The 14,682-nt window shown below is 24.2% G+C and overlaps 6 protein-coding genes across 6 annotated transcripts; 5 read left to right on the top strand and 1 right to left on the bottom strand.

Moving 5' to 3' along the window:
* Positions 1-601: 601 nt before the first annotated feature.
* Positions 602-2,284, top strand: SRAE_2000243900 (Hypothetical protein; the record flags this gene model as incomplete). Its single annotated transcript, XM_024653508.1, has 3 exons — positions 602-625; positions 1,423-1,434; positions 1,559-2,284. 3 exons carry the CDS (start codon positions 602-604, stop codon positions 2,282-2,284), a joined length of 762 nt encoding a protein of 253 aa, XP_024506977.1.
* Positions 2,285-3,645: 1,361 nt separating this feature from the next.
* SRAE_2000244000 (Ubiquitin-like modifier-activating enzyme 5) lies at positions 3,646-4,943 on the top strand (the record flags this gene model as incomplete). The annotated part of the gene is made up of 2 exons (XM_024653509.1): positions 3,646-4,097; positions 4,151-4,943. The coding sequence occupies 2 exons, from the start codon at positions 3,646-3,648 to the stop codon at positions 4,941-4,943; spliced, it is 1,245 nt and encodes a 414-aa protein (XP_024506978.1).
* A 92-nt stretch (positions 4,944-5,035) lies between these two features.
* SRAE_2000244100 (Protein SYS1 homolog) lies at positions 5,036-5,545 on the bottom strand (the record flags this gene model as incomplete). The annotated part of the gene is made up of 2 exons (XM_024653510.1): positions 5,036-5,338; positions 5,384-5,545. The coding sequence occupies 2 exons, from the start codon at positions 5,543-5,545 to the stop codon at positions 5,036-5,038; spliced, it is 465 nt and encodes a 154-aa protein (XP_024506979.1).
* Positions 5,546-5,807: 262 nt separating this feature from the next.
* On the top strand, positions 5,808-7,953 carry SRAE_2000244200 (Ribosome biogenesis protein bop1; the record flags this gene model as incomplete). Its single annotated transcript, XM_024653511.1, has 3 exons — positions 5,808-5,975; positions 6,012-7,385; positions 7,426-7,953. 3 exons carry the CDS (start codon positions 5,808-5,810, stop codon positions 7,951-7,953), a joined length of 2,070 nt encoding a protein of 689 aa, XP_024506980.1.
* Positions 7,954-10,835: 2,882 nt separating this feature from the next.
* SRAE_2000244300 (Zinc finger, RING-type domain and Zinc finger, RING/FYVE/PHD-type domain-containing protein) lies at positions 10,836-12,922 on the top strand (the record flags this gene model as incomplete). Its single annotated transcript, XM_024653512.1, has 3 exons — positions 10,836-10,843; positions 11,033-12,484; positions 12,538-12,922. 3 exons carry the CDS (start codon positions 10,836-10,838, stop codon positions 12,920-12,922), a joined length of 1,845 nt encoding a protein of 614 aa, XP_024506981.1.
* A 378-nt stretch (positions 12,923-13,300) lies between these two features.
* On the top strand, positions 13,301-14,608 carry SRAE_2000244400 (Prefoldin subunit 3; the record flags this gene model as incomplete). The annotated part of the gene is made up of 3 exons (XM_024653513.1): positions 13,301-13,369; positions 14,081-14,448; positions 14,488-14,608. 3 exons carry the CDS (start codon positions 13,301-13,303, stop codon positions 14,606-14,608), a joined length of 558 nt encoding a protein of 185 aa, XP_024506982.1.
* Between the last annotated feature and the right edge of the window lie 74 nt (positions 14,609-14,682).

A 14,682-nucleotide genomic window follows, 5' to 3' on the forward strand; every position in this document is an offset into this window, starting at 1 on the left:
TTCAGAGATTCAGAAATTAGCAGAAAATTTTCTAGATTTCTGATTCTACCTTTAAAATTTTGATAAAATAAAAACAATTTTTTTATAATAAAAATTTTATTAAAAATTCTACTACCAATTTTTTTAATTTTCTTTTTATTTTTTTTATATGATAATTTTGTTATTTATGCGAAAAAAATTTTTCTAAAAATTTTTTTAAACCTTTTTTTACTGTTTATCAACTATCAAATATTCAAATCATTATATATTTATTCAAATTTTTTAAAAATTTTCAAATATTCTTTTATTTTATTTTTTATTAATTCAGTACATCAGTGACTTTAAAAGAGATCCAAAATTTGAATATAAAGTAAATTTTTTATTAAATGTAATTGTACTAAAGTAATTTATTTTTATTAAAAAAAATTTAACATAATTTCTTGAAAATGCCCTTTTTAAAACTTTAGTACGACAATAATTAAGACATTTCTACTTGTTCACTATGTATATGTATATGCAAAATTTAGCACGATTGAATAATGTTTCACCAATGATATGGAAACATTACACATATATTCAGAAATAAACTAATACAATAATAGGTGGTCTATTTAATGTATATATGAAACAGAATATCAATGTTTTGGTATATGTGGATAATTTAAAAAACATTTTCTTTAACCATTTAAAGTGAAAATAAACATAATAAGAAAAAATTACTTTCAAGAAGTATTATTATAAAATGTATGGAAGACATTAATTGTAAAGAAAAGTAATCTAAAAAAAGATTACAGAATTTTTATTTTTGTTATTTAAGATACAATAAATTAACTATTAAAACTGACAAAATATTTATAATTGAACATTCAAAAAAAAACATATAAGGCACAATTAAAAAATGTAAGTTTTCAAAAAAAAAAGAATTTTTTTTCTACTTAAAAGATCATTAAAAATATTAATAGCCAATATTGATACTTACACAATTAGTCCAATATAATTGATCATAACAATAACCATTAATAAAATAAATGTAATACATTTTTAGAATATATAAGTTAATATTAATTTATAAACAATTTGATTTTTTTATATTAAAAACAAATATTATTCACTAATTGTAAAAACTTTTTACAATTATTTTTGTCACTATTCATCTATCAAATGCTGTTATCTTTTTTAATTTTTAAAATAAATACCTTTTATAGGCTGGTACAAAAATAGTATATTAAAAAGATAAGATGTTAAATTACATTCTATAAGAAAAAAGAATACTAATTTTTGTACTACTAATTTCTTCATCAACATTAAAAACATCAAATCTTAAAATTCAATTAATCGGATCATTTTTGCTTAAAATTGTCTTAAAATTAATAGGTGTAAAATTGTTTTACCGAATCATATTATTTTAATTGCGCAAAGTTTGACTATTTTGTCTTAATTTAGAATACATTGAAGGTATGTCATTATTGCATTCATATCTTTTTACCTATCACTAATAATCAACATTATACTATATGTATTAGTTTATTATTAATTATAATCATTGTCTGCCCTTCTAATAATAAACTTATTTTTTCAGGTTTTTAAAATAAATATGGTTAATACAAGAAAACGAAGGTCGTCTAATGTAAATGATTCTGGCAAAACAAACAAAAAAAAATTATTAAATAAAAATACAAACTCTTTAGATAATTCAAAAACAAATCCAAATATTAGAGAAGTTGAATTTTTAAATCTTTCTATAGAAGAACAACAAAAGGCAGATTGGGAGTATAAAGCTGGACAGTTACAAAAAGGTGCAAGAATCTTTGCTCATTTTAATGGATTATATTATCCTGCACAGGCGACTGGTAATTCAAAAGTAACATCTAGAGAAGTTATTTTTTTAGATGACAAAACAATTAAATATGTTCCTGTTAGTGGAATATATAGATTAAATGAGTTAAGCGTTGAAACAAAAGTTGAAGTAATATTATTTGACATAACAAGTGAATCAACATATTTTTCTCCAGGAATAATAGTAAAATGCCCCTCACCAGATGATATTAATGAATTTTATAATGGAAATTATCTTGTTTATTTAGAAAGAAAACGAGAAGCTCGACAATTTAATTGGACACAAATTTGTCTTAGTAAAGGAGTAAATAAAAATTCAAAAAATTTAGAAATGGAAATTCAGAATGGACTTGTTCATGTTAAATCAAAAGAGCCAATGGCAAAGTCTGAATTTTGTGATCCAATAATTGGTAGATCATCAGAAAGATATAGAGCAAAAGGTGAAGCTGTAATTAGAAAATCATCATAAAATTATTCATATTTTATACCTAAAAAGTTTATAACATTTCATATTTAATTACTTTTAGTATAGTTATAATAGTATAAATAATTCATAAATTTATGACTAAATTAACAAATAAAAAAAAGTTAATTGATGTTATAATTTTTAGCTATGATGTATTAAAAAATGTTTACCATATCAATATTTTAAATTTCTAATCAATTTGTTATCATACATTAAAAAATAATATATTTTTGTGAATTGTTAAATGTTTTTATTAAAAAAAAGTGATTGATAGTATTGAATATCATTAATTTATAAAAAAAATTAAAATATATATTATAAGATAGATATATATTAATGATAAAGTGAAGTTATTCTAAAATATTTAATCTGTTAATCAATTATAAAGAAAATTTAAAAAATTTTTTTATTATATCACAATCTTGAAACAATAAACTATATAAATTTAATTGTGAACACTTTAAAATGTTTATATATTTTTTATTAATATAAAACTTTTTTTCATAAAATTTTAAATGCTTCCTTTTCCAATTATGGTTAAAATTTTTATTTATTATTAACACGTTAATGATAATATACATCTAAATTAATCAATTTGTTTGATTATAGTATTATATTAATCATAGAAAAATGCTACATAGGCAAATTGTAATTTATAAAAGAAGTGCTAATTTTGATTTATTTTTGTAACAGAATTATAAAAAAAATTTTTCTATGCAATAATCAGTTTTAAAATAATGAATTCTATTACTATAAATTATTGTTTCCTTTTTAGAAAAAATTATGTACTTGAAAATATAAATTTAAAAATCAAATAATTATCACAATTAAAATGTTTCATTTCAATAATATATAATTTTAAAATATATTATTAATAAAAAAAATTTTTATTAAAGTTAATATTTTTTGAAGATGTATATTAACAAAACTTCCAAGTATATCTTTTCAACTTAATTAAAAAATATAATAATTATTAATATTTTTATAAAAAATATCTTTCCTTCATATGATTATATTTTAATAATTATGATAATATTATTTATTTAAAAAACAATATCGTTCCATATAAATCTCAAGTTTTTTTAATAAATTCCACATAATTTAACAAAATATTTATTAAATTTATAATGTATTAAATAATTAAAAAAAAAGTATATTTACTAATTATTATTTTTCAATAAAAATTATTTTCATTGACAAAATATGTTAAATTAATGTAAAATAAATAAGAAAAAATTTTTAACATCCCATAACGATTTTCTGTTAACAATACACGTAATATTCTTCATACTTGGCGTCAAGCCTCACAATATCTAATATCTTTTATATCACTACTTTTTAAATATTCTAGGCTAATATTAAAAATGAATCCTGTTGAAGAATGTCATAAAACTATTTTAGAATTAAAAAATAAAATGGCTTCATTGAGACAAGAATTAACGGTATTGAATACATCTGCTGTTGAAGTTTTGGAAAATAAAAAAGACTCAAATACTTCTGGTGTTCAAAAATTTTATAGAGAAAAAATAGATAAGATGTCAAGTGAAGTTAAAGATTCTAATCCATATAGTCGTTTAATGGCACTCAAAAGAATGGGTATTGTTGATAATTATGAACAGATACGTGAAAAAAGTATAGCTATTGTAGGTGTAGGTGGTGTTGGAAGTGTTGTAGCAGAAATGTTAACAAGATGTGGAATTGGTAAATTAATTTTATTTGATTATGATAAAGTTGAACTTGCTAATATGAATAGATTATTTTATCAACCTCATCAAAGCGGGTTAAGCAAAGTCGATGCAGCGAAAGATACATTGATGTAACTTATTTTTATAAAATTTAATAATTATATTCTTTTTATTTAATTTTTAGTCATATCAATCCAGATGTTGAAATAGAATGCTTCAATATGGATATTACAACAATGTCAAATTTCAACAAATTTGTTGATAATATTAACAAAGGTGGTATAGATGGAAAAAAAATTGACTTAGTTCTTTCATGTGTTGATAATTTTGAAGCTCGAATGACAGTAAATACTGCTTGTAATGAAAATAATCAAATTTGGATGGAATCAGGAGTTTCAGAAAACGCAGTTTCTGGACATATACAATATATTGAACCAGGAAAGACTGCATGTTTTGCTTGCCTTCCACCATTAATTGTTGCTTCAAATATTGATGAAAAAACATTGAAAAAAGATGGTGTTTGTGCCGCTAGTTTACCGACAACTATGGCTGTTATTGCTGGAATGCTTGTTCAAAATTCATTAAAATATTTATTAAATTTTGGAACCGTTTCAAATTATGTTGGATATAATGCACTTGTAGATTTTTTCCCAAAAGAAGAAATGTTACCAAATCCTCAATGTAGTGATAAATATTGTGTTATCAGACAAAAGGAATACCATCAAAAGAAACTTCTAGAGCCTCAGGAAAAAGTTGTAAAAAAGGAAGATGAACCAGTATTGCATGAAGATAATGAATGGGGTATTACATTGGTTGATGAAAGTAATTCAATTGAAGAAAGTTCTTTACGTGCACCTTCTTCGGGACTTTCATACTCATATGATTTGCCAAACCAAGTATCTGAAGAGAATGTAGAAGAAACACAAACAAAAAATGTAAATCTTTCCGATCTTATGGCTCAACTTAAAAATATGTAAAAAATTGTACTAAATTAGAGAGTTTCATACTAAATTTTTATAAATTCACATATATTGTTATTTCAAATAAATATTTATATATAAAATCATTTTTAAGCCTCACTGGATTCTTTTTTACTAGCTAAAGGAAGTCTTAATTTAATTTCTTTTGTTTCCTCTTTCATACAAAGCCATTCACCCGTTAATGTTCCAATGGCTGCTGAACATATCTGCAATGCCCACCATGAAAATTGTGTAGGAAAGGATGAATTGAAAAGTATAACAATTATAAAATGTATAAAATGTAATGTTATTAAACTATCAAGTATCGACTTTGTTCTAACAATCAAAAATAAAGTTGAACAAGATGTAACTAGTATTCCCAATAACTGAATAACAACAATATCTTTTCTTATCTAAAAAAATATAATAAAAAATATTTATAAAATATCAAAACAAACTTGAATAGAAAATATTGAATCAATAGTTTCTGGGTAGGCATTTGGAAAATAAGAATACAATGCTGTAAATAAACTTTGAGACGCATAAAATACAGATTGCAAAGCAATAATTTGAAACAAAATTAATATTGGATCAAATTTTGTGGATCGAAAACCTGCCATTATTTTAGAAACTTTTATAATAGATAAAGATGTTTGAAATAATTTATAATGTAATTAGTTTAAATTTTGAAAAGAATTATGAAAATATTTTACTTGTATTAAAATAATATGGTATGAGCATTTCATATGATAAACAAATTTACCACTTCAATGAACTTCTTTCCAATTTATGGTTAATGTAAACTTGTTCTTTTGAAACGAATTTCTATATTTTGTTTTGAATTTTGTCACTACATTACAAATTTATTTATAAATTACTAAAATGGCTAAAAGGAAAATTACTTTGGAATCTAAAAAATTAAATGTAAAAAGTGCTTCTAAAGAAGAGACCAATGGACAGGATACAACTAATAATATTGAAAAAGTTGAATTGGAGGAAAAACCTAAAAAATCATTTCAAATAGATGCATATGAAAGTAGTGATGAAGAAGTAGGTATTATTTTTCATATTTTAAAATAATTTTAGGATCTTCGTAATACCATTGGTAATATTCCTTTGGAATGGTATGATGAATATAATCATGTTGGATACGACAAAGATGGTCAGCCTATTTTAAAGTCAGAAAAACAAGATGAAATAGATAACTTTCTTGATAGAATGGAAAATCCAGATTATTGGAGAAAAATTCGTGATCCTCAAACAGGAAAAGAACATATTTTGACAAATGAAGAACTAGAAAAAATTAAAAATATAACTGAAGGGAAATTTGAAATTGGATATAATCCATATGAGAAATTCTATGATTTATGTAGTTCTAATGTTAGTATTCATCCAATTGACAACAGACCAGACGACAAGAGAAGTTTTATTCCATCATTAACAGAGAAAAAATTAGTTTCTAAGATGGTTTATGCTATTAAGATGGGATGGAGAAAACCATGGAGTGTACAACAAAAAGAAAAAGAAGAGAAAAAAGAACAAGTTGTTGTTTATGATCTTTGGAGTGAACCACCAAATCAAGTTCTTACTAAAATGGAGCGTTGGAGAATTCGAAATCGTCTTGATGCTCCTAAGTGTGCTTTACCTGTTCATAATGAATCTTATAATCCACCAACAGAATATTTGTTCGATGAAAAAGAACTTGCTGATTGGGAGAAAACAGAACCTGAAATGAGAAAACAAAATTACATTCCTGTTAAATATGACAGTTTAAGAAAAGTGCCATTTTATGAAAATTTCTATAATGAGAGAGCAGAACGTTGTCTTGATCTTGCTTGTGCTCCAAGAAAAAGAAAGGAACGACTTAACATTGATCCAAGTATGTTGTTACCTAATCTTCCAGATCCAAAAGATTTACAACCATTTCCAACAAAACTTTCTTTCTACATGCGTGGTCATACTGGACAAGTACGTACAATTTCTGTTGAACCAGAAACTGGTGAATTACTAGCATCTGGAGGTGCCGATGGTACAGTTAAAATTTGGAGCATTGTTAATGGAAGGTGTTTAAGAACCTTTAAAATGGGAGCTCCTGTAACTTGTGTAGCTTTTTGTCCTGATCCATCTCGAACACTTATTTTAGTTTCATGTGAAAATAATAAGGTTAGTTTGGTAAATACTCAATGTGGTGATAAATTGCTTGTTTCCAAAACTTCTGAATATCTTAAAAATCTTGACATTAACAATGATGAGGAAGATGATATTGAAGATGAAAATGATGATGCTAAAGGTGGCAAAGTAAAATGGACATTGGAAAGTAATGGAAATATTGATATTATTTTAAATAACAAAATAAAACAAGTTGTGTGGCATGCTAAAGGAGATTACTTTTCAACTGTTTCATTTGAAAATTCAAATGATGCTGTTTACATTCATCAACTTTCAAAAGCGAAATCACAGGTATGTTTTTAATTATATATTTCTTTTAAATCCATTTTAGAAACCATTTTCAAAGAAAAAAGGATCAATTCAAGCAGTTTTGTTTCATCCTAGAGAACCAACATTTTTTGTATGCACTCAACAACATGTTCGTGTATATGATTTGGCTAAATGTGTTCTTCAAAAAAAATTATCAACTGGAACTAGATGGGCATCATGTGTTGCTACTGAACCATTTGGTAACAACTTATTTGTTGGAGGTCTTGATTGTCGATTTGCATGGCTTGATATGCAATTATCAAGAAGACCTTGGAAAATGGTTCGTCATCACAAGGGTGCTATTCGTGGTATAGCATATCATAGATATTATCCTTTGTTAGCAACTGTTTCTGATGATTCCTTTGCTTTTATATATCACGCAAATGCTCCTGATGATTTAATGGCTCAAAATGAGTTAATTCCAGTAAAAAAATTACGTGGACATAAGTGTGATGGAAATCTTTCAATTCTTAACTGTGTTTTCCATCCAATACAACCATGGTTAATCACTGCGGGAGCTGATGGTCAAATTGGAGTTTTTACATATTAATATTTTGTTTTATAGCTAGATTTGTCTGTTTTTTTTTTGTTGTTGAAGTTTTTATTTTATGATATTCGTTTAATTATAAATATTTTTGTTTTTAAGATCTTTTTTTATTACTATTTGTCAGTTATAAAAAAAAAATATATATATAGAAATTTTGTTCAATATTTTGGAACAATAAGTAAAATTATTGAATGAATCATTGTTATTAAATAGATTTCATAATGTTAATAATCTTGATATAAATTTAGATATGACTTAAGGTAAGATGTGTTTGTGTAATGTTTGAAGAAAAATTAATGTCAATTATTAATTGTTAAAAAGATAAATTTTATATAGAAACATTGAACATGTGGTATCAATAGTTTATTATTGACATTTCATTTCATTTTTTTATTCATATGTCAATATATCTATGTTATTAAAATGTTTAAGTGTTTGATAAGGTGATTTAAAATTATATAATAAATATCGCTCCAAAATAAAATTTATATGCTGATGTAAAATATTTAGTATAAAAATTATTATAAAATATTTTTTTTAAGTAAAAAAATGAGAACATTTATACTTAGGTTTAGATTTTTAAAATAATTAAAAATATACACTTAATTTTATTATTTATTTATAATTTTTATTATTATTGATATAGAAAGATTATTGTTCACATTTAATTTTTTGCTAAACGTCTTTTTTTTCGTGTTTTTGACAATGGCATTCATTTGAAAATATTTTGTTTTGATATTTTTATAGATATTATTTAAATACAATTTTTGACTAAAAATTTTCTATTACAATTTGGTTAACCTTCAAATTTATAGTGATAATTCACATTAGTTGATCATTAAATTTAGAAATATAAAATATATATATATTTTAATGTTAAAAATATTGAAAATTCTTACTAGGAATAAAAAACTATATTTGGTATAAACAATTATTTTTCTTCATGTCTTGTAAAATAAAAATATATTGTTTTTTTTTAGCATGTATAGTTAATGAATTTTTGTTACAATTTTAATATTCTTTAACTCTAAACAATTACATTTTCGTTTAACAAACACATAAATTATACAATATATTAACCACTCCACCTTAATAATTTTTTTTAATTTCTTGAATCATAGTTCTTATCTTTCTACCCACCTTTTCCTCTTTCAAAAAGAACAAATATTCAAAATTTTTATTCAACCCTTCCACAGTTTATAACGGGCTTATATAGACAGTTAGACCTATTCATTTCCCCTTCTTCAGATAAAAATTCTACTATGATGCACTTTGCCGCTTAGAAACCTGTCTATATGTTGTAATCAAGCAGCATTTCGATAACACGAAGCTAGTTAACATTACTAGAGGTTAGTTGAGAGATTTTAAAAAGTTGATGATCTTTTCTTTTATATTCACCTGTACAGTTATTATATCAGGGCTTAAAAAAATATTTTAATATTTTATATTTAAACCATCATAATTTATAAAATACATGAATATATTTCTAAAAAAAAAAAACAAAATTTCTTATATATTTTTTTTTTATTTTTTTTTTTTCTTTTGATTTTTTGATAATATTTGTTAATAGATTTTTTTTTTAATAAAAAAAAATATTATATAGAAAGAAAAAATTAATTTAAATTTCCTGATATATAATTTTGATTGCATATATATATTTTTTTAATTATGCTTTATGATTATATTTATTCCTTTTATTGTTTATAAGAAGATTGTTCGATGTATACTTACCTATATTTATATAAATTTATTCAAAAGTATATTCTAAAATGCTTGTATATAATTTTAATACAGAATACTATACTCAATCATAATATTATACATATATATATATACATATATGTATATAAATTCAATAATTATCACATTTTATATGATTTTTTTTCTTTATGATATCATTTAAAACTTATCATTCTCATTTACCTTATTGTTATTTATTTTATTTTAAATCTTTTATAATTTTTATACATATTATTTATTTTAAACTTTTCTTTTTTATAACCAACATGCGAAATATATAAAATATACATTCTTTTGTTAAAAATGCTTCTTACAAAAATATACTTTCCTTTACAAATATGTTCTATTTCAACTAGCTAAAAATTACCAGTAACAAAGCAAGCTACAACAACCCAGCAACCAGCTTGCCCTGAAGTAGAACTCAATAGACAAACATCTCTATCTTTTCAGAATATAGTTGTTATACTGGCGCGCATATTTTATATGTATGTATACTAACGACCCCCTTTATCGCACTTATTCTGGTCTTAAATTTATAATGTTTGCGATATTTTGACTACATATCCAAGCTGATTTTAATATATTCAAGAGGAAGCGAGCGTCTGGCTTGTCAAATTATTATCTTCTATAGTACCTCTTTTTATATATCGCCATTTGTTCAAATTTTATTTGCGATATTCCTATTAAATAAAATGTTTCCCTGCAATATTTATATCCAATGCAAGAAATAGTTGCGGTCAAGTCGACCCTGTTGTAGTTACTGCAGCCAGTAATTTTATACTGCTTCGTCTATACGATTATAGTTAAAGTATACATACATACATTATTAGAGGCAAACTCTCTCCATCTTGTACGTGCCCCCTTGTTTCCTTCTTATCGATCTATATGTTGAAAAGAGGGGAAAATATTCAGTTCAAGTATAGACTTCCATTTATAAATGGCGGTATTTTGAGAAAAAGAAAATATAACGTTTGGGAGTAAAATTTATAGGGTGTGCCAATTTTTGAATATGTCGGATATTTCTGCTTTTGACATTATTTTTCTGACATTTTATATTCAGCTATATATTTATCTTTTAAGGGGGTTTAGTATAACTAAAAATTATCAAATACTAATGAAAAATGCCTGTATAACATAGATTATTAATGTTAAGGTAATATAAAATTCGTTATTAAAGAGAACCTAATCAAGGTATTCATAGCTTTAATTATAAAAACGAATAATATTTTAATATTATGCCGTATGTATATACTATTATATATTTTTATTTTACTATTTTATAATATATTTATAATATTTATAGTTATTTATTTATTTATTTTTTGTTATTTTTTTTTTTTAGATTTGTTGTTATTTTTATGGATAATTCTTCTGTGAACTCGGCAATAAGTCGGTCACACTCATCTCCAAATATTGTACAAGTTCAAATTCCACCATCAGATATTTATAATTTAAATACAATTAATTTTCAATATATGAATTCTCATTTTCCAAATACTTCACAACATATCGGTGTAATGGAACATCATGTGAATAGAAATTCAAATGGAACAAATAATTTAGTTATTCCTAACATTTCTACTGGTGTGCCTTCTATTTCACAACCTATACAAAATTTATATGATTTTGATATTCAACAAATAAGACATCTTCCTATACGAGAACCTGAAGATGTAATACAAATAGGCATTGAACTTCAAAGACATAGAGATTTGGAATTTGAATATGCAAGAACACATCAATATGAACCACTTGCTCTTACTAGAACTTATCATGTTCATAGAAATAATTTGACTGGCAGAATAACTCTAATAAGAGATTCTAATAATGATTTACAAAGACGATCTGATTATATAACACCATCACGTGATTGCTATATAGGAAATTCTCAACCCCAGCATGGTATATCTTTACAAAGATCTGAAGAGACTCCTGACAGTCAGGTAAATTATGTGCCTTATCGTCAGCCGTCTTTCCCATATAATTATGAAGGACAATTTATACAACAACCTATTATTCATCAAACAAACGGGTATCAACAACCTCAACATTCAATTTCTACTTCATTCCACCAAAATTCTGTTTCACGTCCTTCGACGTTAACTTCACAACGTCAAAAAAGGCCTCATGGTAATCCATCATCTGGTTCAACTCAATCAGGAGCCTCACGCTTGCCAAAAATGAGAAGGGTTAACTCAACAGTTGAAGATACTTTAGCATGTACTTCACAAAATACCTCGGAACATCAAGATCGTCCTGGATTTACTTCTGTTTCAACGACACAAAGGGAGATTTATGAAAATACTGATCAAAGGCATGGTACTTCACGACCTCCCCCACATCATACACATACATCACATGAGCATACTCATCAACGTAATCATTTACAAAACATTTGGCCAATGTCGATAATAGAAATTAATAGACAAATAATGAATTCATTATATACTATTGAAGCAAATATTCCTCATACATATCCTCATTTAGTTTATCCTATCCAACAAGGGCAAATGGATTCAGCAAATGTGATTCCACAAAATACTCATAGTTCATTTATACGTCAAATCCCTATTACTGGAAATCCTATTTTTACAAGCCCGGTAGGAAGGTCAAATGGAAGGCCATATGTTACTCAACCTGAACGTGTTGGAATTTTTAATCATGTTCAACAATCTGTTGTAGGTGATATAGAAGTTCGTAGACAGACATTAGAGCAATTTCATGGAACCAATCGAGCAGTTGGAATGGCTGTGCCATTTCTTCCTGGATTTACCCCGTCAGATTTTCATTATATGTAAGTTATTAAAAAAAAATAAATAGAAAAATTATATAACTTTTTTTTTTTAGTCAAGCATTCACACATTATGGAATTCCTCAAGTTTCATCAGAAGTAGCTCCTGTAGGATTGTCAGCAGAAGATATAAAGAAATTTACAACGATTATGCCTTTTTCAAAAGATTCAAATTGTGATGAAAATGAATCAGAGAGATGTACAGTTTGCCTTTGTGATTTTGATTCTGGTGATGAAGTAAGATCATTAAATTGTTCTCATAGATTTCATGTTGAATGTATAGACCAATGGTTAAGTATTAATAAAAAATGTCCTTTGTGTCGTGAAGATGTTGATAAAGCAAGAGATGTAAATGAAGAACCTAGTGGCAGTGGAAGAAATTTAATCAACTCAACAGTTCATCCAAATGTACATAGTCAAGCAACGATTGTTGATGTTTAAAAAAACATTAAATATATTATGGGTAGTTAAAAAATTACATACCAATAGTCGAAATGCCAATTTATTGTTGATATAGATTCTTATTAAATAAAAAATTTTTATTAAAATTTTTTTATTTGTATATTTATATATAAATATATTAAAATATAAAATTTTACATTTATTTTTTTTTTCTTGTTAACTTAAAAAAGTATTGATCTCTCTTAAAGCGTTTTTCTTTGTGTTAAATTTGGATTAATGTTATATGTATTCTTGAAAAATTAACTGTTACTTGTTATATTTTTGTTTTTATATAAGTGGAGTTTTATATCTTTACTATTAATATTTTATCATTTCATTTTGTAGAAAATATATTTTATCTATTTTTTTTCTTAAGATATGTCTGCAACAGGATTAACTCTTCAAGAAAGACTTGCTAGAAGTGGTATTCCACCTGCAGAAATTATTGTAAGTTAAATGTAATAAGAATAAACAATGTATTCAAATAAACTATTTAAATATTTTTTTTTTGATACAAATTATAAATATCATTTAAATATATTTGATATTTCAGAAATAAATAATATATATAATTATAAAGTTTATTATTATTTATGAAATACATTTTTTTTAGATAAATAAAATATATATTTAACAGTAGTATATTAAAAGTTTTTTTTTTTCCGATCTTAATAGTTAATTATTTTTAATCGATTTTATTTTATAATTGATGATAACAATTATATATATATAACTAAATTTTACTTAATAATATAACTTAATAATATAAACATTAAATATTTTCTTTATAGTTTTTTTTTAATTTTTGAACACTTTTTTTTATCCATTCATCCGTTATAATATTTGCTTTTATGATAATCTTTCCATTAATTGTATTCAAATTTCTTAAAATTAGCAAATAAGTACATATTTTAATTTGAAGAAGATGAAGATACTCCAATCTTATTTATTTTTGATATAGAAGAGCATTTGACTATTTTACAAGTAGATAAAAAGATCAACATAGATAATTGTTTAAATAAATTTCTTAATTTCAGAAAGATTTAAATTAATAAAATATAAACAAACATAAAAAGAGAATATATTTTATTATTTTTTTTACTAAATATTAAAAATGTTAAAATTTAATATAACAAAAATAAAATATTTATTTTTTAGGAGGATGTTGAAGAGTTTCTTTCAAAAAATAAAGATATAAAAGCAGAAGATGCTCATCAAAAACTTCAAAATGATTATAGAAAATATAAGATACTAGAAAGTGAGATGAAAGCTTTGAAGGAGAAAATTACTGAAAATCTTCCTGATTATGAACAGGCTAAACAAGTTATTAATTTTTTAAAGATGAAAAAAGCTAATAACGAAACATTGAAAACAAGTTATAAGTTGACAGATGAAGTTTACCAACACGCCGAAGTTGAAGATTTGGATTCATTTGTTCTTTATATGGGTGCATATGTGATGGTTGAATATCCACTTGATGAAGGAGAAGAATTTATAAATAAAAATATTGCTGCCATCAATCAAAGGTAATTTTTTATTTTATTTTTATTATATTTTTTTTTTAGAATTTCTGAGATTGATGAAGAATTGGAGTATATTTTAAATCAAATAACTATTGTTGAAGTAAGTACTGCTCATTTTATCAACTATATGATATCATCTAACAAGGCCAAAAGCACAGCGTAAATAAAATATTAAATAAAATTTATTTTATGATATGCTTTAAAATTATATGCTTAATAAATTAAAAGCTTTTAAAT

The sequence above is a fragment of the Strongyloides ratti genome, assembly GCF_001040885.1.
Source record: "Strongyloides ratti genome assembly S_ratti_ED321, chromosome : 2".
Lineage (NCBI taxonomy): Eukaryota > Metazoa > Nematoda > Chromadorea > Rhabditida > Strongyloididae > Strongyloides > Strongyloides ratti.